General features: G+C 58.1%; 2 protein-coding genes and 1 long non-coding RNA gene across 5 annotated transcripts in view; 2 read left to right on the top strand and 1 right to left on the bottom strand.

Moving 5' to 3' along the window:
• The window catches only part of SEMA3B (semaphorin 3B), a 45,292-nt gene extending 36,761 nt beyond the window's left edge, over positions 1-8,531 (top strand). For 2 of the 3 annotated variants that reach the window (XM_050958654.1, XM_050958652.1), the window contains exons 11-18: positions 246-390; positions 1,396-1,615; positions 2,213-2,304; positions 2,974-3,015; positions 3,900-4,057; positions 4,796-4,851; positions 5,278-5,420; positions 6,060-8,531. In XM_050958654.1, coding sequence (XP_050814611.1) covers positions 246-390; positions 1,396-1,615; positions 2,213-2,304; positions 2,974-3,015; positions 3,900-4,057; positions 4,796-4,851; positions 5,278-5,420; positions 6,060-6,494 — 1,291 coding nt within the window. In that variant the 3' untranslated portion in view covers positions 6,495-8,531. The remainder of the gene's footprint in view (positions 1-245; positions 391-1,395; positions 1,616-2,212; positions 2,305-2,973; positions 3,016-3,899; positions 4,058-4,795; positions 4,852-5,277; positions 5,421-6,059) is intronic. The other variant, XM_050958653.1, reaches the window with a different exon arrangement.
• A 3,563-nt stretch (positions 8,532-12,094) lies between these two features.
• On the top strand, positions 12,095-19,958 carry LOC127053638 (2'-5'-oligoadenylate synthase 1-like). The gene is made up of 6 exons (XM_050958702.1): positions 12,095-12,303; positions 14,960-15,254; positions 15,479-15,654; positions 17,252-17,484; positions 18,327-18,471; positions 19,072-19,958. The coding sequence occupies exons 1-6, from the start codon at positions 12,139-12,141 to the stop codon at positions 19,555-19,557; spliced, it is 1,500 nt and encodes a 499-aa protein (XP_050814659.1). The 5' UTR covers positions 12,095-12,138; the 3' UTR covers positions 19,558-19,958.
• The window catches only part of LOC127053671 (uncharacterized), a 37,348-nt gene continuing 31,286 nt past the window's right edge, over positions 18,324-24,385 (bottom strand). Inside the window, exon 3 of the long non-coding RNA XR_007775098.1 lies at positions 18,324-18,387. This is a non-coding gene — a long non-coding RNA (uncharacterized LOC127053671). The remainder of the gene's footprint in view (positions 18,388-24,385) is intronic.

The raw sequence follows: 24,385 nt of genomic DNA, 5'->3' as shown, positions 1-24,385 counted from the left end.
ATCGCCCCTCCCCCCCCGAGCCAGCTCCACGCCACCCCTCCACGACCCCTTCATCAGAGCACCCATAGGTTCTGTAGCTGGGCCTGGTGTACTGGGGTGCTCAGGGCCAGGGACCCCCAGTCCTTCCCTTCCTGCCCCATGCCCACTCTGACCCCTTCTCCCTGTGCCCCTTGCCCTTCCCCCACTCGATGCCCCCTTTGCTTCCAGTGCCCCCCTCATGCCCTTGCCTGTTGCTTTCCCCGCAGCTCGGTGTTTAGGGGCTCCGCCGTCTGCCTGTACAACATGCACGACATCCGCCGAGCCTTCCTGGGGCCCTTCGCTCACAAGGAGGGGCCCAACTACCAGTGGGTGTCGTACCAGGGCCGTGTGCCCTACCCTCGCCCAGGCATGGTATGTGCCGTGGTCCCCAGCTAGCCGAGAGGGACACAGGGCAGAGGGCTCCCCCTGCAGCCAGTGGGGATCAGACACCACCCCCAGCGTCGTCCCTCAGCAGGGCTTTGCAGCTGCCCGAGCCTCTTGATACCTGCAGCCCTGCATCCTGCCCCCATCCTGGACCCCTTGAGCTTGGGGCCTCATGCCTCGGTGCACACACACAGGTCTGCCAGCCTGACCTGGGGGGAGAGTCCATCCTCCCCCCACCAAGAGGCCTGTGGAGACAGGAGGTGGCCAGCTGAGAGAGGGGCCTGGGCAGCAGGGAAGGCTCAGCTGCTGTCAGTGCTCTGCAGGAAGCAGCAGAGCCAGGGCTGTGTGCCAGGTCTCAGCACCAGTGGATTTGGTAGGGAGCTGGATGCCCAGCTCAGAGCTGGTCCATTGGCCAAAACAAGCCCCCACCCTCACCCAAAGGGAAATGACTGAGTTGGCTCTGGCCAAGGGGCCCGGAAAGGATGAACCACAGGGGCTGCGGGTCGGGATTGACAGGCACCGGCAGAGCTGGCGGGGGAGGAACCAAGGGCTGGGATAGCAGAAGGCTGTGGGTCAGGGTTGAGGGGCACTGGCAGAGCTGTGGGGGAGCCCAGGACTGGGATAGCAGGGGGCTGCGGGTCGGGAGTGACAGGTACTGGCAGGACTGTGGGGGAGTCCAGAGCTGGGCGAGCAGGGGGCTGTGGGTCAGGAGTGAGAGGCACCGGCAGAGCTATGGGAGGAATCCGGGGCTCGGAGGGCAGGGGGCTGAGGGTCAGGAGTAACAGGCACTGGCAGAGCTGTGGGGGAGCCCAGGATTGGGATAGCAGGGGTCTGTGGGTCAGGAGTGAGGGGCACCAGCAGAGCTGTGAGGGGAACCCGGGGCTCGGAGGGCAGGGGGGCAGTGGGTTGGGAGTGACGAGCAGCAGCGTCTCATGTGCCGTGGCCCGTCCCCGCATTTTCCCCAGCTGACTTCGCCCCTCTCTGCCCTCTCAGTGCCCCAGCAAAACCTTTGGCACCTTCAGCTCCACCAAAGATTTCCCCGACGATGTGATCCAGTTTGCCCGCAACCACCCACTCATGGCCAACCCCGTGCTGCCACACAACCAGCGGCCCGTTTTCCTGCAGACCAGTGGGGACTACACCTTCACCCGCATCGCCGTGGACCGGGTGACGGCCGCCGACGGGCACTACGACGTCCTTTTCATTGGCACAGGTGCACCCACTGCCCCTCCCAGACCCCGGTCACTCCTGCCAGCCCCAGATTTCCCTGGAGCTGTCGCAGGCAGAGCCTGGGACCTCTAATGTTCCACCCACGCAGCATGTACCCAGTGAGCGCCTCGGCTGCCCCAGCTGCCCTGAGGCCCTCCCGCAGCGCAAGGAGCTGGGCGTGTGCAAGGACAAATAGGGGAGCGACAGTGGCTCAGTGACTGAGTTTCTGTTCCCTGCCATGGCACTGGCCTGCTGGATGAGTCCCTTGCCCGCTCTTGCCTCAGTTTCCCCTTGGTAAAATGGGGATAACGATACTGCCCTGGCCTGAGAGCTGTGGGGGCTGAGCGTAAGGGGGTTATGCTGTCCTTGCTCACACTAAGCCATGACTATGACCCCTTGGCTTCCCTGGGACTGCCTTTGCCAGTCAGGGCCCCCTTCTCTCGATGCCCACTTACAGATCTGGGAGGCTGACCCTGGGCAGTGGGGTCCTGGGCCTGCATCTCTTCCCAGCCGAGTGTGAGTGTGTGGGGGCTGCCCATGGGTGGGACATCTGCACTGTGGATGTTGCCATACCCTGTCATCTCCTCCTTCCCCCCGGCAGACGTTGGCACAGTGCTGAAGGTGGTCTCGGTGCCCAAGGAGAACTGGCAGAACAAAGAGGAGCTGCTGCTGGAGGAGCTACAGGTGTTTAAGGTAGGACAGTGGGCAGGGCAGGGAGGTGCCAGGGGCCTGATTTCCTGCGCACACGCACATGCACACACCTGTCTTGTTGCAGGCTGGCGAAGTCATGCCCCCACCTCTCCCCCCCACCTTCTACCCCTCTTCCATGCTTGGGACTTGGCAAAAAGCAACCTGAGCCATGGGCTGGAACTGCTTTGCCTGTGCGTATCCCTTTCCCCTTCCGAGTGCTAAAGGCTGGTGCCACATCCTAATGAGATGGGGGCTGAGGGAGCGGTGGCCATGTGGTGACCAGCCCCCCCGGCAAGGTGTGTGACTGGGTGCCTGCCACATGGGCCCATCCTCCTCTATCCATGTGGGTAGGGCCGGCGGTGCCGTGGGCAGGCAGCCTGCCACCCACGTTAACCCAGCATCGCCAGCCTGACTCAGCAGCTGGAGCCAGGACTTCTGGGTTCTATCCATGGTCCCGCCACCCTGTGCTCTCAGGTGCATCACTTGGCCTCTTGGCGCCTTGCCCATGGAGCGGGGCAATGGGGCTGATACCACCCCCAGAGAAGTGCAGTGAGACCCCCTCAGGCATGGCCTGGACAGACGGGCAAAGCAGCAATGACTGGGCTGTGCTAGGAGCCTGGTGTTTGCCTGGACTCCCCCTTAATGTGCCTTGTGCTCTGTTTGTCTCGGCAGGATTCGTCCCCCATCACCAGCATGCAGATCTCATCCAAGCGGGTGAGGAGTCCGGCGGGCATGGGCAGCATCTGAGAGGGTTGGAGAGGAAGAGATGGGCATGGGGAAACAACTGTGGGATGTGCTGGCCATGGCACTGAGCAGGGTGCTGGCTGAGGTGCCAGCCATGGCTCTGTGCTGGCATGCCAGTTATACCAGGGTGCCAGCTGTGGCTCTGTACCAGGGTGCCAGCTGTGGCACTGTGCCAGTCATGCTGGGGTGCTAGTCGTGGCTGGATCCAGGGGAGGCACTGGACTCATCTGTGTCTCTGCAGCCCCTGGCACCCAGTGCCCTGGAGCCAGCCATTGTAATAACAAGGGTAGGGCCTGCTGGGGATTAGCGCCGTATTCTGGCACAGCGTTGTCCTTGTGCCACTGGAGACCGAGGAAAAGTAGTCCTGGGTACAGGGGCTGGAGGAGGTGTAGGGAGACTGACCCACTTGTCGGCCCATTACTTGGAGAACTCAGGGCTGCCCTGGTGACATGTCCAGGGCAGCCAGTGCAGGTGAGCGCCGGCCTGGGCAGCCATCTGCCCCTCCCCCCAGCTGGCGTGCTGTGCCGGGGCCCTCGCTGCAGTCCCCACAGCTCTCCCTTGGCCTCATCCCCTGCAGGAGAGCTAGGCTGGCCCTGACCCGCCCTGACCCAAATGCCCTCAGATGCCCTGGCACGGGCGCCCAGTGGATGAGGCTGGGCACTGTGGCCACCTCATTCCCAGGGGAAGATTCTCCCCTCCTTTCCCCAGGCTGGAACCTTCTGAGGCACAGGCCCCATGGGGACGGTGACCCCCTGGCCACATGCTGCGTGGGCACCTTCCCGGGGATGCGGTGCCGTGGCCTGCGCCCGGGTGCTCGATCCGCCCCCGACCATCTGGCCTTGCCTCTCCAACAGCAACAACTCTACGTGGGCTCCCCGACGTCCCTCTCCCAGCTGCCCCTGCACCGCTGCGGGATCTATGGCAAGGGCTGTGCCGAGTGCTGCCTGGCCAGAGATCCCTACTGCGCATGGAACGGCACCAGCTGCACCCGCTACATGCCCAACACCAAGAGGTACGGCCCCTTCCACTCCAGCCACGTGGGGCCCAGAGGCTCCTTGCTCAGATCATTTCCTCGCTGCTCCTAGAAGTGCTGAGCCATGGGGAGGATACCATGGGACCGGAGAGGAAGCTGGGGGACCGGGGAGAGGCATGCAGGGGATGCCAGCTGCATCAGAGCTGCCCCCTAAACTGCAGGGCTTGGGATGATGTCTGGGGTAGGGTTGGCGCTGTGGCGATCTTGTGCCAGCCTTATCCTGGGCCTAGCTGAAGTGGTAAGATCCAGCCCAGGGCAGGAGTCCCCTGTTCAGTGCCACAGGCTCCCAGGGTGACTTTGGCCTCAGTTTCCCCATCTGTGCAACGGGGAGAAGAGCCTTGCCCTGCCGCCCAGAGGCGTGTGAGGGGAGCGACATTAAAGAGCATGAGGCACCCAGATACTAGGGTGATGGGGGGCCTGGTAGGAATCTTGGTGCTGCCAGCAGTCAGCACAGCAACATCCTGTTCAGAACAGCGACAACTCCTCGCTAGGGACTGGCGGGAGAGACTCCTTGGCCCCATGTCACAGAACTGTGGGGTTCCGCACCCAGGGTCCAGCAGGTGCCTGACGTAGGGTGCTCCTGGCTGGTGTTGGGAGAAGGGGGCTCACTCCCCAGGTGCGAGGAGAGGCTGCCAGAACCTCTGTGCTCCTCAGAAAATGTCTGTCCATCCCCCGCTGTGTCCTCACCCTGACCCCTCTCCCTGCTCTTCCCTACAGGCGTTTTCGGCGACAGGACGTCCGGAACGGAGACCCCAACACGCTGTGCTCTGGAGGTCAGTGTGCCCACTCCCCACCCCTCGGGTACTAGCTCAGCCCTTAGCCTTCTGCATGCCCATCCTCCCAGAAAGAGACATGCCCGGGCAGTGCCACTGCTGCCTGCTCATGTGCTGCAGGATGTGGGGCAGGGCACTCCCCCTGCTCACACGCCTGGCATGATGAGACATGGGCACAGGTCATGGCCGTGCCTCTGCCCGCTCAGCGCAGACACCTGGTGGGTGATAGCTTATGCCTGCTGCATGGCCCATGGCTCTGGAACATGCCAGCCACACTCTTCCTGGCCCAGCCACCCTGGTGCATTCACTTGTGCCTCCTCCGTGCCACGTGACCTAAAGGCTCGGGCATGTTTGCTTGTTCTGGCCCCATGGCGCGGGTGCCCCAGTGTGTCTCCCATGCTCATGCTCTCTGTGGCCCATGCCCAGCAGATCCCCACCAGAGCAGCGTGCCGGAGAAGAAGCTGTACGGGGTGGAGGGCAGCAGTGCCTTCTTGGAGTGCGTGCCCAAGTCCCTGCAGGCCCGGGTGTTGTGGACCTACCAGAAAGCCAGCGACACCCCGAGGAAGGAGGTACAGGGCCCCTCATACCTAGGAGCGGGGCTGCTTGTCCTGACCCACATGCCGCACTGATACCGGGGCATCGGACTGGCTGTGCCCAGGCTGGTCAGAGCCAAAAGACACAGGCTGGCATCTATCATACCCTAGGCTCCTGGATCCCTGTGCCCTCCCGGCTGGGCTCCAGAGCCCCCCTCCAATCCTCTGCCCCTTCCCACCCCACTCACTGCTGTGTATGCATGACACATGGCCACCTCCAGCCAGACCCCTCCCGGTTACATAGACCCTCCGGCCCCACCACCTCACTCTCCCCTCCTGATCCCTCCCTGGCGCAAGTATACCCAATCCAGCCTGGCCCTACCCTGCCCCGCCCTGCTCCAGCTGTCTGGGCCCATCCTTCCCTTATGCCAGCTCAGTCAGCTCCAGCTCTGAAGCGAGCTCTCAAAACCTATCAGGCATCGCTGTGCTCTGATGCCCCTTCAGGCCATCCCCGCCCAGCAGCACTGGCGCAGCGCATGGCCTGCTAGCAACAAGCCCTGCCCCTGAGCTACCCAGCCCCGCCTGGGAGGCCAGGGTGGTACACTGAGGCACTGCACTTTGGCCCTGGCGCTGGTCCTGCTCCTCCAGCTCTGCCTTGTCTCCCCGGGTCCGCAGGTGCAGCTGGACGAGCGGGTGCTGCTGACGGAGCGGGGCATCCTCCTCCGCAGCGTGACACGCAAGGATGCCGGGCTTTACCACTGCCAGGCCACAGAGCACGGCTTCACCCAGACCCTCCTCCGCCTCTCGCTGGAGGTGATCGGTGCCCGGGAAGAGGCACCCGCCGAGCCAGCCAGCAGCAAGTTGTGGTACCAGGACTTCCTGCAGCTGGTGGACCACCCCAACCTCAGCACCATGGATCAGGTCTGCCAGCAGTTGTGGGGCCGCACAAGCCACCAGCCCAAGAAGAAGCCTCCCCGGCCCCCCCCGCTGAGCATCCAGGCGAAGCCCCACAAATGGAAGCATGTGGAGGAGATGCGGAAAGCCCGCAAGCGACGCACACACGAGCTGCCCCGTGCTGAGAGGGGACCCCGCAGCGCCGCCGCCTGGTGACCCGCCGGACTCCTGCTAGGAGGCGGGGGGAGGGAGGGTGGGGTTGGGGGAGACCGGCGAGCTGAGCCGGCCATGGGTTCCCTCTGCACATAGCTAGGTGGGGGCAGCCGCACCCTTGAGACACCCTTCTCCCCAGCCAGGTGTGGGGGGAGCCCCCAGGGCCTGCCCCACAACCAGAGACGGGGGCCCAGGCCTCAGACCAAAGGCTTTGGGAGGCCAGCGGGAGAGGAGCAGGGGCCGTGCGCCATCCAGACACCGAAGAGGCCTCCTGGATCTGGCCGTGTCCCAGCCTGGATCATCCCCTGAGGGGCAGATCAGTCCAGCAGGGACTGTTTTTTTTCGATTGGCCCTTGGCCCCTGCCCGACATCCTGTAACCCAGCCCTCTCCAGAATCCGGAACCTCCCGGAGACAGTTCCCTGCACACCCGTTTGGCATGTGCTGGAGGGCAGGGAGGCTGGTACCTGGGTTCCCCCTTCTCCCCTGGGGACACGACCACTGATGTATTTATTAACGGACTGTTACTGACGAATGTAAACCCGCCTCAGGCTGCACCCCAGCCCCAAGCGGACTTGGGGGCACTAGTCTGGTCCTAGGTACGTGAGCACATTCCTGGCTGGTGGCTTCTGGGATGGGTGTGTGTGGTCCCATGGTGCAATGGGGGGGCACAGCAGGCAGAAGATCAGAGCCCAAGCCTCTCCCCTCACTTGGGACGCTCCCTGATTGGAATTAGGGGCAGGGTGCCCACCTAATGAGGCAGCACAGAAGAGATCACCGTGTGGTGGGATGGCTCCAGATTCCTGCAGGGTGGGGGGAAAGAGGAGTGAGTGGTGGGGAGTGGGAGCATCTGTGTGACCCCAATGCCTCAAGTCTTCAGCCCGATCCCAAATCCAGGGAGAACTGATCCATGGCCCATGGGAAGCATGGGGCGTGCCAGGCATTCAAGGCCAGGAGCCAGCTGGCCCTGAGGCCTGAGACACAGAGTGCTTCCCCACGACCGCCATCCCAAACCTGGCTCTGTGGGATGGGAATAACCGCAGGCCTTATGGAAGTGGGAGCTGGGTCCAGACCAGGCACTTTCAGCCTGGCTCTGGCAATGCCTAGCAGCCGTCTCTGCTGCTGGCCATTTGGGTGGCTGGCGCTAAACAAGCGAGCCCATCGCAACTGGCCTCCCTTGTTGGGTGTCACCACCGGAAGCCTGAGGCCTGTCTGGGGATGGAGAGCAGCTCTCACCCGAGATGGGGGTCAGGGGAGGGAGCTGCCCTGGGGTGGGTGGAGGCGGCTTTCCTAGTTGCTCCTGGCCAGGGACAAGGCATTTCAGCTCCAGGCTGCATCCGAGTAGTACCTTTCACCAGCTGGGTGGCCCAGCGGGCTTCAGGTGACCAGGAGTCTGCCACTGCCCTGCCAGGGGACCTTGGCCAAGTGCCTTCACCTCTCTGGCTTCTCCTCCCCCTGGCCACGAGGCCCAGGGAACAGCCAGCGCATGGAGAGCAGTCACCGAAATGCTCCAGGTACGAGCTGCGTGTTATGACGTTAAGTCTGAGCCCTGGCTGGCCATGCCCACACAGAATGGAGTGCATGGCCCAGCAGGCACAGCAGCAGCTCATCAAAATGGGGCCTCTCTCCCAAAGACGAGATTTTAGCCCAGATCTGCAGAGGTATTTAGGCTCCTAACTCCTGTTGTAGTCAATGGAAGTTGGGTTCCTAAAGACCTTGGAGGATCTGGCCCTTGGGTGGATTTGTTGGTCGCATAGCCCCTTCGAAACCTATCAGTCTGGGTCTCCTGCCTTTCCTCTCTCCTTTGGGTGTGACGCCACTGACCCTGCTGTGGAGACACAGGTGAGCAAAGAGGAAAGTGCCGCTTAGGTCTTCAGGAGCCAGCTCACGTGGATGCGACAGCGAGGCAGGAAAATAGGGGGTGGAAAGAGAAGGAAGGAGGTGGTCACAGGCCGGGCAGGCCAGTACAGCCCTGATGCAGGAGAAGGGAGCGTGGCACAGAACTGGACCCAGCCCAGCGGGACTATATTGTATTAACACAATAAAAGCAGTTGATGAACCCTTGTGCTGGTTTTCTGAAATGGGCTGCACCTGCTTGGGCAGTACTTTGCCCCTGCTACAGGTAGCTGAGCCACAGAGCCAGGCTGAGGAGCCTGGGCTACTGGAGCCACATGTAGCCAGGATCAAACCTGGGGCCTCGGGAGCTAAGAAGCCAGTGCCTTTGGTGGACGCTCCTGGGCTCAAACAGGCTCAGCGGCTCTCTGCAGGCTGGACCAGCAGGCAACAGGTGTATAGTAGTGTATGTGCAGCAGAGGGCGCTATTATAGTGTGCAGAATTGGCTGAAAAGGCTGGGAGCTGGGCAGGGGGCAGGAAGCAAAGGGACACCCCAGGAGTGATGGCTGGCTGGATCCTGAAGCTCAGTGGGCATGGTGCCTGCATGTGGCCAGTCCCAGCGGCTCTAGCAGGCCCTGCTCTGACGGGATCCTCTCTAGCTGTCTCCCCACAGGACAGGGTCATCTAAGTATGCAGCCTCTCCAGGGCTGGGATCGCACTGGGGGAAAGGAGGGGGTCGACCGTCACCCAGCTCCTCTGCCCATCAGCCTGGAGGGCTTTGGGGAGGCTGGAGGCACCCCTCACATTTGTCCCATCTCACCCCCCACATCCTTGTTGGACCTCCCATGGTACCCCTCACAGCTGCCCCTCTCCCCCCAATGGCCCTCACAGCTGCCCCATCTCTAGCCATTCCCCTCACGGCTGCTCTCTCTTGCTGTGCCACCACCTTCCCCCTACAGCCCCATCAACCCCTCCCCAGTCCACTGCAGGTCCCCTCACACACCCTGTCCATTAGCCCCTCGCCCCAGCCTTGCTGCCTGACCCTGCTCTGGCCTGGGCAGGGTGCCTGCATGGTGACCTTTGGGTGGAGGGTGGGATGGTGGCACCCAGTGGGTGGTTGGGTGACTCACAGAGCAGGCAAAGCCCTGTCACAGCGGCGCAGCACAGCCCAGCCCAGCCCAGGGCTGCACCTTGGGCTCTGTTCAGTTCCCCATTCGCCCAGGCAGGGCTGGGACAGCTGCACGGCCTCAGCGCCCTGCCGGCAGGACACCCCCTCAGCTCACCTAGAGCACTAAGAGCTCTCCCCTTACCCCCCACAAGCTATCAGCCCTGTGATGCCTGTGTCTGGCTGCTTCCCCTGCTCCCTGGTTGTGAGAGCTGGCAGCGCCAAGGTCACCAGCTCACAGCCATTAGAGGAGGGAGGAGCCGCCTGCGGCACTCATTGGCCAGTGCTGAGCTTGGGCTGTGGCCAGGAGGCAGCCCAGGCCCCCTGCCCTTCCCCGGTGCCAGTGGGGGTGAGGGTCTGTGCCCCAACAAGCAGCCAGAACTGTCGCATGCATGGGAGGGAACTGGGGGCACGAGACACAAGGGTTGAGTCTCCTTTGCACTACAGCCCTTGTAGGCTCCTCTGGCAGCACTAGGAGCTGTTATTGCTCACCTCCCACTGGGGCTCCTTCAGCTACTGGCACCTCCTAGCCCTGGGGCAGGCAGCTCTAACTGGCAGGGGGACAGGTCCCCAAAGGGCCCCAGAATGGCCACCTCCTGTCAGTCCTGCGTACCGGGAATCAGAGGATGGGACTGGGGGACTGGGGCCAGAGTGGGAGTCTGAACTGGGGGTAGGAACCCAAGGGCTGGGCCTGGGGCAAAGGGAGGCACAAGGGCCCATTGCATGGGCACCACCTGAGAGCAGCAACAGGCCTGGGCACATGCTGCCTGGCGCCACCCAAGGCCTGACTGACTGTGACAGCTTCCCATGCGCTGATCTCTGTGAGTCTCCTCGCCGGGCCAGGGGTGATGCCAGTGCAGATACATCAGCCTGGAGCAGCGCCCTGCACTGTAGGAGGAGATTGTGGGAGCTCCATCATTGGCCAGTCTTACACCCAAATTGGCTGGTTTTCCACAAGCTCTGCCCTTGATGTTAGTGGGGGGCAGGGTTCTGGCCTGTGACAGGAGCTGGGGGTCAAACTAGCTGATAGCAATGGCTTCTTCTGGCCTTGCAGTCCTTGATTTGCCCCTCTCAGGCCCCCAGGACATTGCAGGGGTGGGGAATCACCGAGGGGCAGGTTTGCCCCAATCTGCCCCTTCCTGTCTCTTTGGCCCTTCACGCCCAATCAGCCTCAAGCTACTAAAGGTAGCCCCCTCCCCCCACTCTACACATACATGAAATCCCCCGTTTCGCTTGGGCTTTGTGTCGCCCGCTCTCCGGTGGGCAGCGCTGCTGGGAGCTTTCTGCTGCTCCTTGAGCTGGTGATATAATCTGCACCGCTCAGTTTCTACTTCCAAACAAAGCAGGCCAGGCTGCTTCCTTGTCACCTGCTGCGCCACCCCTCTGCCCCGGGCCAGGCAGGCTGGGAACTTCCCACACAGGGAAGAGATGGAAACCGAATCCGATGCCCCTGCCCCAGTGCCAAGGAGTGATCCCCGGCTTCCAGCAGCAACCCACACTGGCCCCTCCCTTGTCACCCAGCTGGGCCTTTGCAGTTTCGTTTCTCTAGTGAATGGAAAATGAAACTTAGCAGATCAAAACCGGGGAAATCCTTAGCTCTGCTGCTGCCAGTTAAGGTTGCCTTAGGGAGCAGCTCCAAAGTGCTCACCTGGGTGCTCCTCTGCCCTGGCTCCCACACTGGGGTGCGCTGTAGGTGCCCCCTCTCCCCCAAATCCTGCTGTTCTTCCTTCAGCCAGGCTTGAAGATGCCCCTCAGAAAGGAGGTAGGTAGTTACTGTCCGGGTCAAGGGGGAACCTCACTACCATTTAACCAGCCCTTTCATAAAGGAAGGGGCCGGCCTAGCAGGCTTGCTGCTGGGGACGAAGCGCAGCCGTGGGGAGGCTGCCGTGAGGCTGCAGACAGACGGCTCCAGGACCCCCTGGCACTCAGGGGTATCAAGACAGCAGGCAGCAGAGTGACATTAACAAGACTCTGGGCTGTGGGTTCATGTCCCTGCCCACGGCTCTTCATTTGGTTCTCCCTGATTCCTAGATTCCAGGGCCAGAATGGACTCTGCCCTCCTGTGCAGCACAGGCCAGTGACCTGCCCCAAAATAACCCTGGGCGCAGCTCTGACAGCAAAGCATCGGGTCTTGCTTTAAAAATGGCCAGGGATGGAGAAGCTACCACCCCTCTTGGTACGTTGTTCCAATGGTTAATTGCCCTCCCTGTTAATTACTCTCCCTGGGGCAGTTACCAGAGGGTCCCTGTGTCCCAGCCTGGGAGCATGAAACTGACACGGATGAGGTCAGTGTCACTCTCGGGTGGGGTGGGGGAGATAGACACTCAGGTTAGGGGCTGGCATGAAGGACAGCGCCCACAAGCAGGGCCTAGGGACAGCCCCCTCCTAGGAATCCCTGCAGCTGGGGATGGGGGAAGTGCATTGGGCTGCACCTGGAACTGGGGATGAGGACCAGCCCCCGTGCATCTCTCCTGGCCATGCCCAGCAGGCGTCTGGTGGACAGTTCTAGTCCTGGAGCCCAGGCCACCTTAACAAGCTCAGTCTGACGTCATCCACAGGGAGGAGATCAGCAGGGCTGGGCTTTGCTGGGGTTGCTTAAAAGCAGCAGCAGCAGCAGAGGAAGGCAGGGACAGGGAGCAAAGCAGCAGAGATGGAGCTGTACCAGGTGCCCGCAGGCTTGCTGGATGCCTGGATCGCGGAGCATCTCCAGCCCAGCGAGGAATTCCAGCTGCAGGTGAAAGACACTGTCCGGAGGATCTGTGATTTCCTGAAGGAGAAGTGCTTTGATGACATCAAGGTGTTCAAGACTGTGAAGGTGAGTCTGTTCTGGACTAGCTGCCGGTGTGAAAGAGCTTGTCAGGGCTCCTTTAGTGCAGGCAAAAGCCTGGGTGCCTACACTGTGATCAGGGCAAGCTGAAACCACCAGCTGGATGGGCCAAGGGATGCCGAACAGGGCTCCCACTTACAGCTGGCAGCAGAGGGCATTATCCCATAACCACCCTGGCTTCCCAGTTGCTGGTGGGGTCAGCTAGGAACATAGGAGCTGCATTGTCAGGTCAGAGCAGTTTTAGCCCAGTAACCTATCTCTGACAGTGACCAACACCAACTGCTTCAGTGGAAGGCACAAGATCCCACCTCGTGGACAATTATAGAATTATTTGCCTATAGGGGAAGTTTCTTCCTGACCACAGGCTGTTTATGCTCTGAAGCATGAGAGTTTGTCTCCCTTGTACGGTGACATGTTTCAGAGTGGTAGCCGTACTTGTGGCACCTTAGAGACTAACAAATTTATTTGAGCATAAGCTTTCATGGGCTACAGCCCACTTCATTGGATGCATGCACTGGAAAACACAGTAGGAAGATATATATACACAGAGTACATAAAAAATGGGTGTTGCCATACCAGTTATAATTAGAGTAATCAGGTAAGGTGGGCTATTATCACCAGGATAAAAAAATATTTTTGTAGTGATAATCAGGATGGCCCATTTCCAACAGTTGACAAGAAGGTATGAATAACAGTACGAGGAAAATTAACACAGGGAAATAGGTTTTACTTTGTTTAATGACCCATCCACTCCCAGTCTTCATTCAAACCTAATTTTATGATGTCCAGTTTGCAAATTAATTCCAATTCTGCAGTTTCTCGTTGGAGTCTGTTTTTCAAGTTTTTTTTTTTTTTGGAGTATTGTGACTTTGATGTCTGTAATTGAGTGAGCAGGGAGGTTGAAGTGTTCTCCGACTGGGTTTTAAATGTTATAATTCTTGATGTCTGATTTGTGTCCATTTATTCTTTTGCATAGAGACTGTCCCGTTTGGCCAATGTACATGGCAGAGGGGCATTGCTGTCACATGATGGCATGTATCACATTGGTAGATGTGCAGGTGAACGAGCCTCTGATGGTGTGGCTGATGTCATTAGGTCCTATGATAGTGTCCCCTGACTAGATATATGTGGTGTGTGCTTGCTGTGAGTATTTGCTTCAGGTTGGGGGTTGTCTGTAAGCAAGGACGGGCCTGTTTCCCAAGGTCTGTGAGAGTGAGGGATCATCCTTCAGGATAAGTGTAGATCCTTGATGATGCACTAGAGAGGCTTTAGTTGGGGGCTGAAGGTGATTGCTAGTTGCATTCTCTTACTTTCTTTGCATGCATCTGATGAAGTGGGCTGTAGCCCACGAAAGCTTATGCTCAAATAAATTTGTTAGTCTCTAAGGTGCCACAAGTCCTCCTGGTCTCTTCTTCCTTGTACATTTCCCTTTCTGCTGAAAACAAATAGGGATGTTCTAGTTATCCTTCGAATGCCTAATCCTGTGCAGAGGGCTGACAAGCTCATGGCCTCATTTGAGTGAGTTCCACAGGTTAACTATATGCTGTGTCACAAAAAAATACCTTTTGAGCTGTTTTAAATGTGTTACCTTGTAATCAGCACTCCCTTTACCAATAACAGGACAGGAAGTTTGCAAAACCTCTCCCCAGTCCCATTTATTATGTCCCGATAAATTACACTGAAAAAGAGTTATTGAGATTGCAACTCAAACATAAGGATGTGCCAGAGGTAAGATGGCCTGTTTAACCTCATTTCGGCCCCATTGTGCATATGTATTACAATACAGGCTTTAATGACATGATCACATATTATTTTTCCCATGGGACCCTGCCTCATTCAGTGCACAAGGTGGACTTGCTCTACGGTTGAATCAGGGCCAGGTAGTAAAGGAGACTGTTGTCTTCAGGTCTTTGCAGCAGATGGAAGATGTGCAATGAATGGGGCAGAGGGTTCCAGAGAGAGAAAGGAAGGTCTCCTGGGTAAGACAGTTGAATGCTGCCCTGGAGAACTGGACTCTATCCCTGCCTCTGCTCTGGAGTTCCTGTGTGATGCTGGGCAAGTCACTTAACCCAAACTGTTCCCAAAGTGTGCATTCTTCATTTTTGGTGTGCCCAATTGGAGCCCCCAGGGTCTGATTTGCAGAATTGCTGAGTGCTCACAGCAGGGATTGAAGCCAACGGGAGCTGGGCTTTGACGGTACAACATGCTATATAAATGCTCCATCATCTATGGGGCTGGCCAAACTCTGACACACCTGTACTGAGCACGTACAAAGGGAGATATTTCAAAGGTTCTTAGCTTGGGCAAAGTTGAGTGGATTTTCATGGGCATGGCAAAAGGCGCATCCCTGAGACGCAGGTCACCCCGCAGCCAAATTTCAAGGCTCTGCCGTGTCTTCAGTGATCAGGAGATGTGGGGAGAGGGCCCCCCAGCAGTGTACACTACAACACAGGATTCATCCCAGGAATATTTTCTATCCCATCCTAACACTTCTGGTTTGTTTCTGGATGCCCAGCAGGGGGGGCTGTGCCAGAGAGAGGTGACCTGGCTCAGCGGGCGCAGGAGTGCGGACCCCCGTACGGCTCAGCGCCCTGGGATTGTTGAGAGAGTAGCACAGTGAGCAAATGCTTCTGTTCCTCGGCAGGGCGGCTCTGCAGGGAAGGGGACAGCCCTGAAGAACAACTCGGATGCAGATCTGGTCCTTTTCCTCAGCTGCTTCACCAGCTACCAAGACCAGATGGAGAACCGTGCGGCTGTACTCGACACCATCAAGCAGAAGCTGAACCAGTGCCGACAGACCATTGCCTTCAGCGTTGACATGGAGGTTTCCCAGCCGAAGGAGAAGGGCACCTGCCCACGCTCACTCTCCATCACCATCCAGTCGAAGAGGCGGGGGGAATCCATTGAGGTGGACGTGCTCCCGGCCTACGATGCCTTAGGTAGGGACTGTATCTTTGCCCCTCAGCTCGGCCTCCGGGGATCCAGCAGGTTTTGGGTACCCAATCCTCTCAATATACTCATGGGCCCCAGGGCTTATCCTGAGAGAGCTCATGGGAATGAGGGTGCAACCTATGTATGGGACACAGGACTAGCCCAAGGCCCATTGGGACAGGACTCCCCTCAGATCTTTGTGTGGTGACCCTTCCTCCACTCTCTCCCCCAGGGCAGGTGACTCCTGGCATCAAACCTTCCCCCCAGGTCTACGAGGATCTGATTCGGGCCAGAGCCGGGCCCGGTGAGTTCTGCACCTCCTTCACTGAGCTGCAGAGGGACTTCGTGAAGCGTCGCCCAGCCAAGCTCAAGAACCTGCTGCGGCTGGTCAAGCACTGGTACAAAGAGGTGAGGTGCCCTGCCCTGCCCCAGTCAGTGATTCCCCCCTCCCCCACCCTTGCTCCTTCTCACGCTCTGCCAGCCGTGGGGTTACCGTTGCATGTTAATGCGGGTTCAGCTGGAGAGCTCTGGACTGACAAAAGAACCTCCCACATGTTAAAACCCCCTCTGGAATAAAGCTACTGAAGGTGATCACAGGAGCCCCTCCACCTGCCAGCGCTTCTCAAGTCTTTCCAGAAGATCACTTTGCTTCCCAGCATTTTGCTCACCAGAAATGGTGGGTGTCTCGGCTTAGGCTGGTCTGTCCTAGCTCGCTGCTTTCCTGGATGCTCTCGGGGTGGGCTGCAGCGGCTGGGTTCCATCACCCTGTCAAAGGGCCGCGGGTGTCGCTGGAGGCAGAGGGGACACTGGACTCGATGGACCTTGGCTCTGATCCTGTCTGGCGAGTTTGCTGAGTCCTTCTCTAGGAGTCCCAGAATATCTGTCCAGATGACTGGTCCCCAAACTGTGGGGCACCCCCGCTCAGGGGCACACAGAGGAACATTCAGGGGAGACACCGCAGGGCCCGGGCCAGCCTCCACAGAGGGCAGGGAGGGAGCACCACCCAGACCCACTCTGCCCTCAGCTCCAGCTCTGCCCCAATTTCGTGGCTCCACTCCTGGCCGCAGCCCCAGCCACAGCTCTGGCCCTGGCCTTGGCCCCCAGCTCATGCATGGGTGTGGACAGATTACATTATGAGTAAGGGGGGTGAGACATGAAATGTTCGGGGACCACTGGTTTAGATGGCTTGGGTCACTCTGAGACAAGCGCTCACAAGATCTTCTGATCATCGACTGGACCAGAGGTTAAACAACAGAATTGTTGGCCATCTTGAACAGAGTCTGACTAGGATACAGAATCCATTAAAAATCATTCAAAAACAAAACAACAATTTATATATCGATAGAGAGAGAGAGATAAATTCCTCATTGGAAGTAAATTTGTGTAGCTTCATAACAACCAAACACTCAAACATCCAATCTCACATGTCTCATCCTCTAATCTCAGGGCAAGCAACTGAACAAAGAGCAAATTTCAGATAATGATTTAACAACCGATTTGCTGCTCACTTGAGTGGAAATGACACTAGCCTGTCCAATGACACTTTACAGAGTGTGGGGAGAAGAATTTTCTTTATCCTAATAAACACCTGAAATGAGTCAGTGCCTGATGCCACAGCCTGTGGGGACTTCACAACAGCAGTGGAAACAAAATGTGGAGCCTTCCATTTCAGAAGCACAGACCTCTGCCACCTGAGCTAAAGGAGAATCCCCACTAGATGTTAGCAATATAGGGCCTTGACACACAATTGAGCAGGTCTGAGTACACATACATACATACACATACACACACACACACACACTCTGTCTCCAGCTGGTACATTACACCCCAGCTCACCTTGTCTGGCCACTGCTAAGTAGTTGAGGGTTCTGGTGAGCATAGGACATGGGCAGGGGAGAGGTCAGGGGAGGGCACCCACCTGACCATGCAGCAAGAGGGATTTGAGGCCCCGGTACTCCCAACCCATCCCATGTCTCAAGCCGGCTTCTCCCCATCTCCTTAACAGCTTTCCAAGACAACGTCGGGCTTGCCGCCCAAGTATGCCCTGGAGCTGCTGACCATCTATGCCTGGGAGAGCGGCACCAAGGGGGCAGAGAAGTTCAGCATGGCTGAGGGGTTCCGCACGGTGATGGAGCTGCTGTGCCGATACCAAGAGCTCCGCGTCTACTGGACCGAGTTCTACGATCTCCAGTCTTCCGTGATAGGGCCCCATGTCAAACGGCTGCTGCGGGAGCCGTGGTAAGACCCCTGCATCTGTTCCGCTCGTCTCTGTGCGGCTCACTCACGTCTGGCTGCAGCTCGGCCTTCCTTCCTACGTGGGAGGGAGACTGTCATACCCGGGGACATGCGAGCAGAGAACTGGCAGCTCTGCTCAGCCTCTCTCAGCCCTTCCACCACCATGTGCAGCCAGGCTGCCTCTGGGGGCGTAGGCCCAAGGGGAGCCCCAGCCCCATGGAGCTCACTAGCCAAATCCCATTAACTGAAGGGAGCAGGATTCCACCCAGCAGCACCCATATGAGCAAGGAAGGGTGGGGGGCTCACAGCTTGGCACAGGTCTGTCCCCCACTCTGCCACCAGTATCCTGTGCCTCAGTTTCCCCATGGGCATGGTGGGGGTGGCGACACTGACAGGGCGAAGGCTCGTGAATGAGTGTGTGTGGTACCCAGCAACATCCCTGGGCCGACACTAGAGATGGGTGCAATAGTATCACAGGTTCTAGGGCAGCAGCTGTCTCCAGCCCCTCAGCTGCCCAGACCCTGGCTCCTCCAGGCTGGGTGACCCCGGACCATACTCACCCTCCCCCATTGCCCCATCCTCGAGCCCCTGAGATTCTGGCTCCAGTCGGCCAAGCCTGAGACTCCCTCCTCCAGCTCCCCTCTGCACTCCAGTGCGGTGCCTGAGCCGGGGCAGACAACGTGGGCAGCAGGCAGCTGGGATGTGTCAGCAGCCTGGACACAGAGCAGGGCCCGGCTCATAGGGGAGAGAGAGCGGGCTGGGGCTGGCAGCAGAGCCTCTGGCCACGTGAGCAGGCAGCTCAGCCTAGGAGCCATCAACAGAGAGAATCTATTGTGTGTTCGCAGCCCCGTGATCCTGGATCCAGCCGACCCGACGGGAACCTTGGGGCAGGGAAAGAACTGGGACCTGCTGGCAAGAGAAGCCGCCAAGTGCCAGGGCCAGCTGTGCTGTAGGAACGGCCTCGCCCCCATCCGCTGCTGGGACGTGCAGGTACCAACTCCTCACAGGGCCCCTTCCCACCTCAGCCTGTGATGAGCTCGTCCCTGTTCAGAGCCTCCGCAGCATGGAGTAGCTGGGAGCTCCCCCACAGCCAGTGCTCCTGCCACACTACCCACAGCGCCCCCTGCTGGGAGAAGCTGAGGCTAAAATTGCTGCCCCTGCCCACAGCCAATGCTCTTACCCTCTTCCTACAGCACCCCTTGCTGCAGAGGCTGGGGTTGGCATAGCCGGGAGCTTCCCCACAGCCAGTGCTCCTGCCCCGCTACCCGCAGCGCCCCCTGCTGGGAGAAGCTGGGGCTGGAGTAGTTGGGAGCTCTCCCCACAGTCAGCGCTCCTGCCCCACCCCACAGCACCCCCTGCTGGGAGAGGCTGGGACTGAAATAGCTGGGAGATCTCCCTCCCCTCACAGCCAGCGCTCCTGCCCAGCTCCCTGCTACAGAATCTGATGAGCCCAGAACTGCGGGAAGCGTTCGTGTTGATATTCCACTCCCCAGCAGAGGTTGCTATGCCAGGGTGCCATTAGAGGTTCACTGCTGCCCCACCAGGACTCTCCAATCCCCACCTATCCCCATCTCCTTGTCTGTCTTCCAGCCAGCCAGACCCATGCAGGTGATGGTCAAGCAGCTGTCAGGGGACAGCCTGGCCCTGTGCCTGAGTCCCTCCACTACCATATGGGAGATTAAGGAGGCGCTCGAGTGTGAATGGGGCATCTCTCCTTACACGCAGCGCCTGGCCCTGCAGGAGCCTGGCCTGCAAGACCAGCTGCTGCTGGACGATCAGACCCTGGCATCACACAGCATCTTCTACGACACCACAGTTATGATGCTTAGGACCAAGCCCCAGGAGATGGAGATCTTTGTGAAGGACCATAACAGCAGAACCATCCCCTATGGCGTCTGCGCCAGTGACACCGTCCTGGACCTGAAGAAGAAGATCGAGGATCGCACAGGTGTCTCCGCCAGCCAACAGCGCCTGACGTTCAACAGCAAAGAGCTGCAAGACGACTGCACGCTCGCCCATTACAGGATCCGGAGCAAGAGCACGGTCGTCCTGCTTTTGCGCCTCAGGGGTGGGTAAGATGCTCACTGGGACCTGCACCCTGGCAGAGAGAGCATCACAGTGGACTATGTTTCCCAAGATTCTTTGCATGATAATTCAGGACTTTTTGCTAATGCCCCCCACATTCCAGAATCAGCACCACGTCCTTCTGTAGTGCCAGCCCATCCCCACGCCTCCTGCTGCACCCCTGGGAGCTCTTTCCCGCCGCTCCGTGGCCCGTTTCGGGATGTACTGCCTCCAGTGCAGAGCTGGGTGCTGGGCGCCCACCAGACATTGTTCATTAGCCCCGTTGTTGTAGTCCTCTTCCTCCTCCTTGTCCTGACTCCACTGCTGTGTGTCACCATCTCCATTATTATGTCGTGCCAAATCCCGACCAGTGTGTGCTGCTTGGAATCCAAAATAAACAGCTTCCACTCATAGGCAGTGAGTTTGTGTTCTTTTGTGGTGCCCGGGCTCCAGGAATATTCAGGGCTAAGGGCCCTGCTCCACCAATATTTGGAGCTGGGTCTCTCCCCCAGCCCTGCCTGGAGCAGGGCCCAGCCCCCGCCTGCCACCCCTCCCCCCCGCACGTTTCCGCCCCCCTCCCCCCGCCATGTCCCTGCTTGGAAGAAAGCGGCTCACGCCTCTCTCATGCCTGCTTGTGCTGCCGGTGTAGCACATTCCTACGTGGAGCGGTGTCCTACACTACATCTGCTCCTGGCATCAACTGCTGTCTGCTGCCCCAGGGTACTAGTGCCCCCCATTCACTAATGGCATGGCAGGCTACCCTTACCCTCCCCTTCCACCCTTGCCCTGAGCCTCTCCAAAGCCCTGAACTCCTCAGCCCCAGCCAGAGCCCTCATCCCCCCGCACCCTAATCCTCTGCCCCAGCCCTGAGCTCCCTCCTGCATCATGAACCCCTCATCCTCAGCCCCACACCCCAACCCTCTGCCCCAGCCCTGAGCCCCCTTCCACACCCCAAACCCTCAGCCTCACAGCCCTCATCCCTGAACCCCCTCCTATCCCCAAACTCCCTCCCAGAACATGCACCCCTTCCCACACACCCCCTCCTGCCCCCAAACTCCCCCCCATACCCTGCACCCCTCACAGGGCCGGCTTTAGGAAGTGCGGGGCCCAATTCGAACAGTTTCGACAGGGCCCCGGCAGGGATGACTAAAAAAACCAAAACACACACATGTAAAAAAACACGTGGAGCTTGTGCTCACCGGGCGGTGCTCTGAGTCTTCATCGGCACTTCAGCGGTGGGTCTTTCACTCACTCCAGGTCTTCGGTGGCACTGAAGGACCCGCTGCCGAAGTGCCGCCGAAGACCCAGAGCAAGCCAAGGATCCGCCACCAAAGTGCCTCCGAAGACCCGAAGCGCAGCCAGGTGAGTAAAAATTAAAAAGGCGCCTCTAGCCAGGGAAGGGATTCTCACTGGGTGTGGGGCCCTCTTAGGCGCGGGTCCCGATTCGGGGGAATTGGTGAAATAGGCCTAAAGCCGGCCCTGACCCCTCACCCCCCCTCCTGCACACCCACCCCCTGCCCCAGCCCGGAGCTTCGACCCAGCATCCAAACTCCAGCCCAGAGCCTGCACTCCAGACCCCCTCCCCCACCCAAACTCGCTCCCAGAGCCTTAGGCAAGTGGGGGATGGAGTTTGCGGGGAAGCAGAGTTGCGGGGGCGGGTTCTAGGCACCACCAAAATTTCTACAACCCTGCCACCCATGCTTCTGCTAATCCCAGCTCCTGGGTGTTATGTCCATGGGATGTGGGTCCAACCTGCCCTGTGCATACAGCCAGGGGTTATGGATTCAGAGATTCATTTACTGAGCTCATCTAGTCTGACCTCCTGTGTCACACAGGCTGGAGACCTGCCCCACATTAATTTTTCCAGCAGATCCAGCAACAGTTCTGTGACTGAGTCGTGGCCCCCCCCATCCGACCCAGCTACAGCAAACTTGCTGAGTTGTCTCCTCCAGCAGCTTTGTTCAACGCACACAGCCCCGCCTGCTTCCTCAGCAGGGCAATGCATTGTGGGAGAATCTGGGCTGCACTCCCATAGTGCCTAAGTGGAGACAGCGTACCTGGCAGATGGAGATACACGGCAGCACCACGGTGCACACTGGGATATCTGTGGCACAGGGAGCTGGGAGTGTGTCATGGACATGGTTATGGGGGGAGGCTCATTTACACACCCGGCTGAGCTGTAATCAACCTGCTGACATGTTACCGAGTGCCCACCTCTAGGCTGAGCTGGAAAGGCACAATCCAGGAGGAGTAATATCCTGTATCAAGCCAGGAGGGGGCGCTGTATGCAAGGCAGCGGTTGTGGGCTCAGTGAGGGAACCAGAGGGCTGGAGGATGGAGACTGTGCCCAAGATAAGAAGGACTCTGGCCCAGCCAGCACAGAGGTCTGAAAGAGGGATTTTTACACCATGTTTCAGCTCAGCCAGCCTGTGGGACAGCCAAGGTCGCAGGACACCCAGACGATGTGGGACAGGACAGGCCATTAATGTTTATAGAATCAGGGCAGCATTCGCAAGCTGAGCACAGTGGGTGGGCGGCATTCCCTTTGCTGGAAAAGCCCATCAGCCATTGGGGCGGTGACTTGTTGCCTCCTAGGATGAGTCTTCATAGACAGCCATTCACCTTCATGGAGCATCAGGGTTGGAAGGGACCTCAGGAGGTCATCTACTCCAACCCCTGCTCAAAGCTGGACTAACCCCCAAATGGCCCCCTCAAGGATTACACTCGAAACCCTGGATTTAGCAGGCCAATCCTCAAACCACTGAGCTATCCCTCCCACCAGCTCCCAAAATGCCACCCTCTCGGCTTGAGGCTGGTGACCGAGGATGTGGGGGAGGCTGCCTGTGAGGGGGAAAGCCCAGCGGGGCCCCATTGAGATTCCAGGCCTAAGGCCAATGGGGATAGGCTGGGAGAGCCATGTGGGGTGGGAGTCTTGGGAGCCACGGGGCAGGGTACCAAGCTACTGCCCCCCAGAGGCTGGGGTAGGAACAGCTGGGTTGATATTTTAGCAGCACCCTGAGGGCTCGCCAAAGACCCTTGTCCTGTTGCCAGGCCTCTACCACTTATTGCATGGGTGGCTGGGCCCCACTGCGGGCTCCAGCCAGCAGTGCCCAGGGCTGCAGCACCTACCTCTGAGAACATGGGCATGCAGCACTCCCAGGGATCCTACCACAGGGAGGTGCCACGTCGCCCTCCCTCAGCCTCAGTTCCCCATCTGGACCTTGGGGATAGTGACGCCGCCCTGCCTTTGTACAGTGCCTGGAGATCAATTGGTGGAGATGGGTATATCAGGCCCTAGTCTATTTATTACACCTCCAGCGCTCCTGCTGCCCCAAGGGTGCCCCTCATGCCTGCCACATCTCCCTGCCATCCCCACATCTACAAGGCCCTTCCCAGTCACCCCAGCACCACATTGCCCCCAAGGTTCCCCTCACAGCCACCTGTCATAAACAGATAGCTAAGGGTTAATGTCTCTTTCACCTGAAGCACCTGACCAGAGGACCAATCAGGAAACTGGATTTTTTCAACTTTGGGTGGAGGGAATTGAGTGTCTGTGTCTTTGTCTTTTTTTTTCTTTTGTCTGCCTGCCTGCTTGCTCTGAGCTTTGGAGAAGTAGTTCTACTTTCTAGTCTTCTGTTTCTAAGTGTAAGGACAAAGAGATCAGATAGTAAGTTCTATGGTTTCTTTTCTTTGGTATTTGCATGAATATAAGTGCTGGAGGGCTTTGATTTGTATTCTTTTGGAATAAGGCTCATAGACTCATAGACTCATAGACTCTAGGACTGGAAGGGACCTCGAGAGGTCATCGAGTCCAGTCCCCTGCCCTCATGGCAGGACCAAATACTGTCTAGACCATCCCTGATAGACATTTATCTAACCTACTCTTAAATATCTCCAGAGATGGAGATTCCACAACTTCCCTAGGCAATCTATTCCAGTGTTTAACTACCCTGACAGTTAGGAACTTTTTCCTAATGTCCAACCTAAATCTCCCTTGCTGCAGTTTAAGCCCATTGCTTCTTGTATGGCTGTTTATTCAATATTCTTTTAAGCAATTGACCCTGTGTTGTATCATTTAATACAGAGAGAACATTTGTACTTATTTTTCTTTCTTTTTATATAAAGCTTTCTTTTAAGACCTGTTGGAGTTTTTCTTTACTTCAGGGAAATTGAGTCTGTACTCACCAGGGAATTGGTGGGAGGAAGAAATCAAGGGGAGATTTGTGTGTTGGATTGCTAGCCTGACCTTGCATTCCCTCTGGGGGAATAGGAAAGTACTTTTTGTTTCCAGGATTGGGAACAGAGAGGGAGATTCACTCTGTTTGGGTTCACAGAGCTTGTGTCTGTGTATCTCTCCAGGAGCACCTGGAGGGGGGAAGGGAAAAAGGATTATTTCCCTTTGTTGTGAGACTCAAGGGATTTGGGTCTTGGGGTCCCCAGGGAAGGTTTTTCAGGGGGACCAGAGTGCCCCAAAACACTCTAATTTTTTGGGTGGTGGCAGCAGGTACCAGGTCCAAGCTGGTAACTAAGCTTGGAGGTTTTCATGCTAACCCCCATATTTTGGACGCTAAGGTCCAAATCTGGGACTAAGGTTATTACATGGTGGCAGCTGGTGGGAGATAGACAGAACCCAGGAGCCAGTAGAAATATTATATTTTTCTTTTCTCTGCTAAGGGCTTTTTAGCAGAGAAAAGCAGTTGGTTTTAAAAGGGAACCAGAGAGAATTTTTTTTTTCTGCTCTCTCTCGCAGTTTGTGGCTTGCATGTTAAGCAGAAGTCGTTAAGGACTATTAACAGTCTTTTGTCACACAATAGCACTCCCATTGAGAGTCATACCAGCA

Source organism: Gopherus flavomarginatus, chromosome 6, assembly GCF_025201925.1.
Source record: "Gopherus flavomarginatus isolate rGopFla2 chromosome 6, rGopFla2.mat.asm, whole genome shotgun sequence".
In the NCBI taxonomy this organism is placed as follows: domain Eukaryota; kingdom Metazoa; phylum Chordata; order Testudines; family Testudinidae; genus Gopherus; species Gopherus flavomarginatus.
This window is presented reverse-complemented; position numbering and strand designations above follow the sequence as displayed.

What these genes read in the sequence shown, in the direction of transcription:
- LOC127053638 (XM_050958702.1), top strand. Translation starts at nt 12,139, where the DNA reads ATGGAGCTGTACCAGGTGCCCGCAGGCTTGCTGGATGCCTGGATCGCG. An exon ending in AGGTGTTCAAGACTGTGAAG is followed by an intron (nt 12,304 to 14,959) that starts GTGAGTCTGTTC and finishes GTTCCTCGGCAG; the next exon opens with GGCGGCTCTGCAGGGAAGGG. An exon ending in CGGCTGCTGCGGGAGCCGTG is followed by an intron (nt 17,485 to 18,326) that starts GTAAGACCCCTG and finishes GTGTGTTCGCAG; the next exon opens with CCCCGTGATCCTGGATCCAG.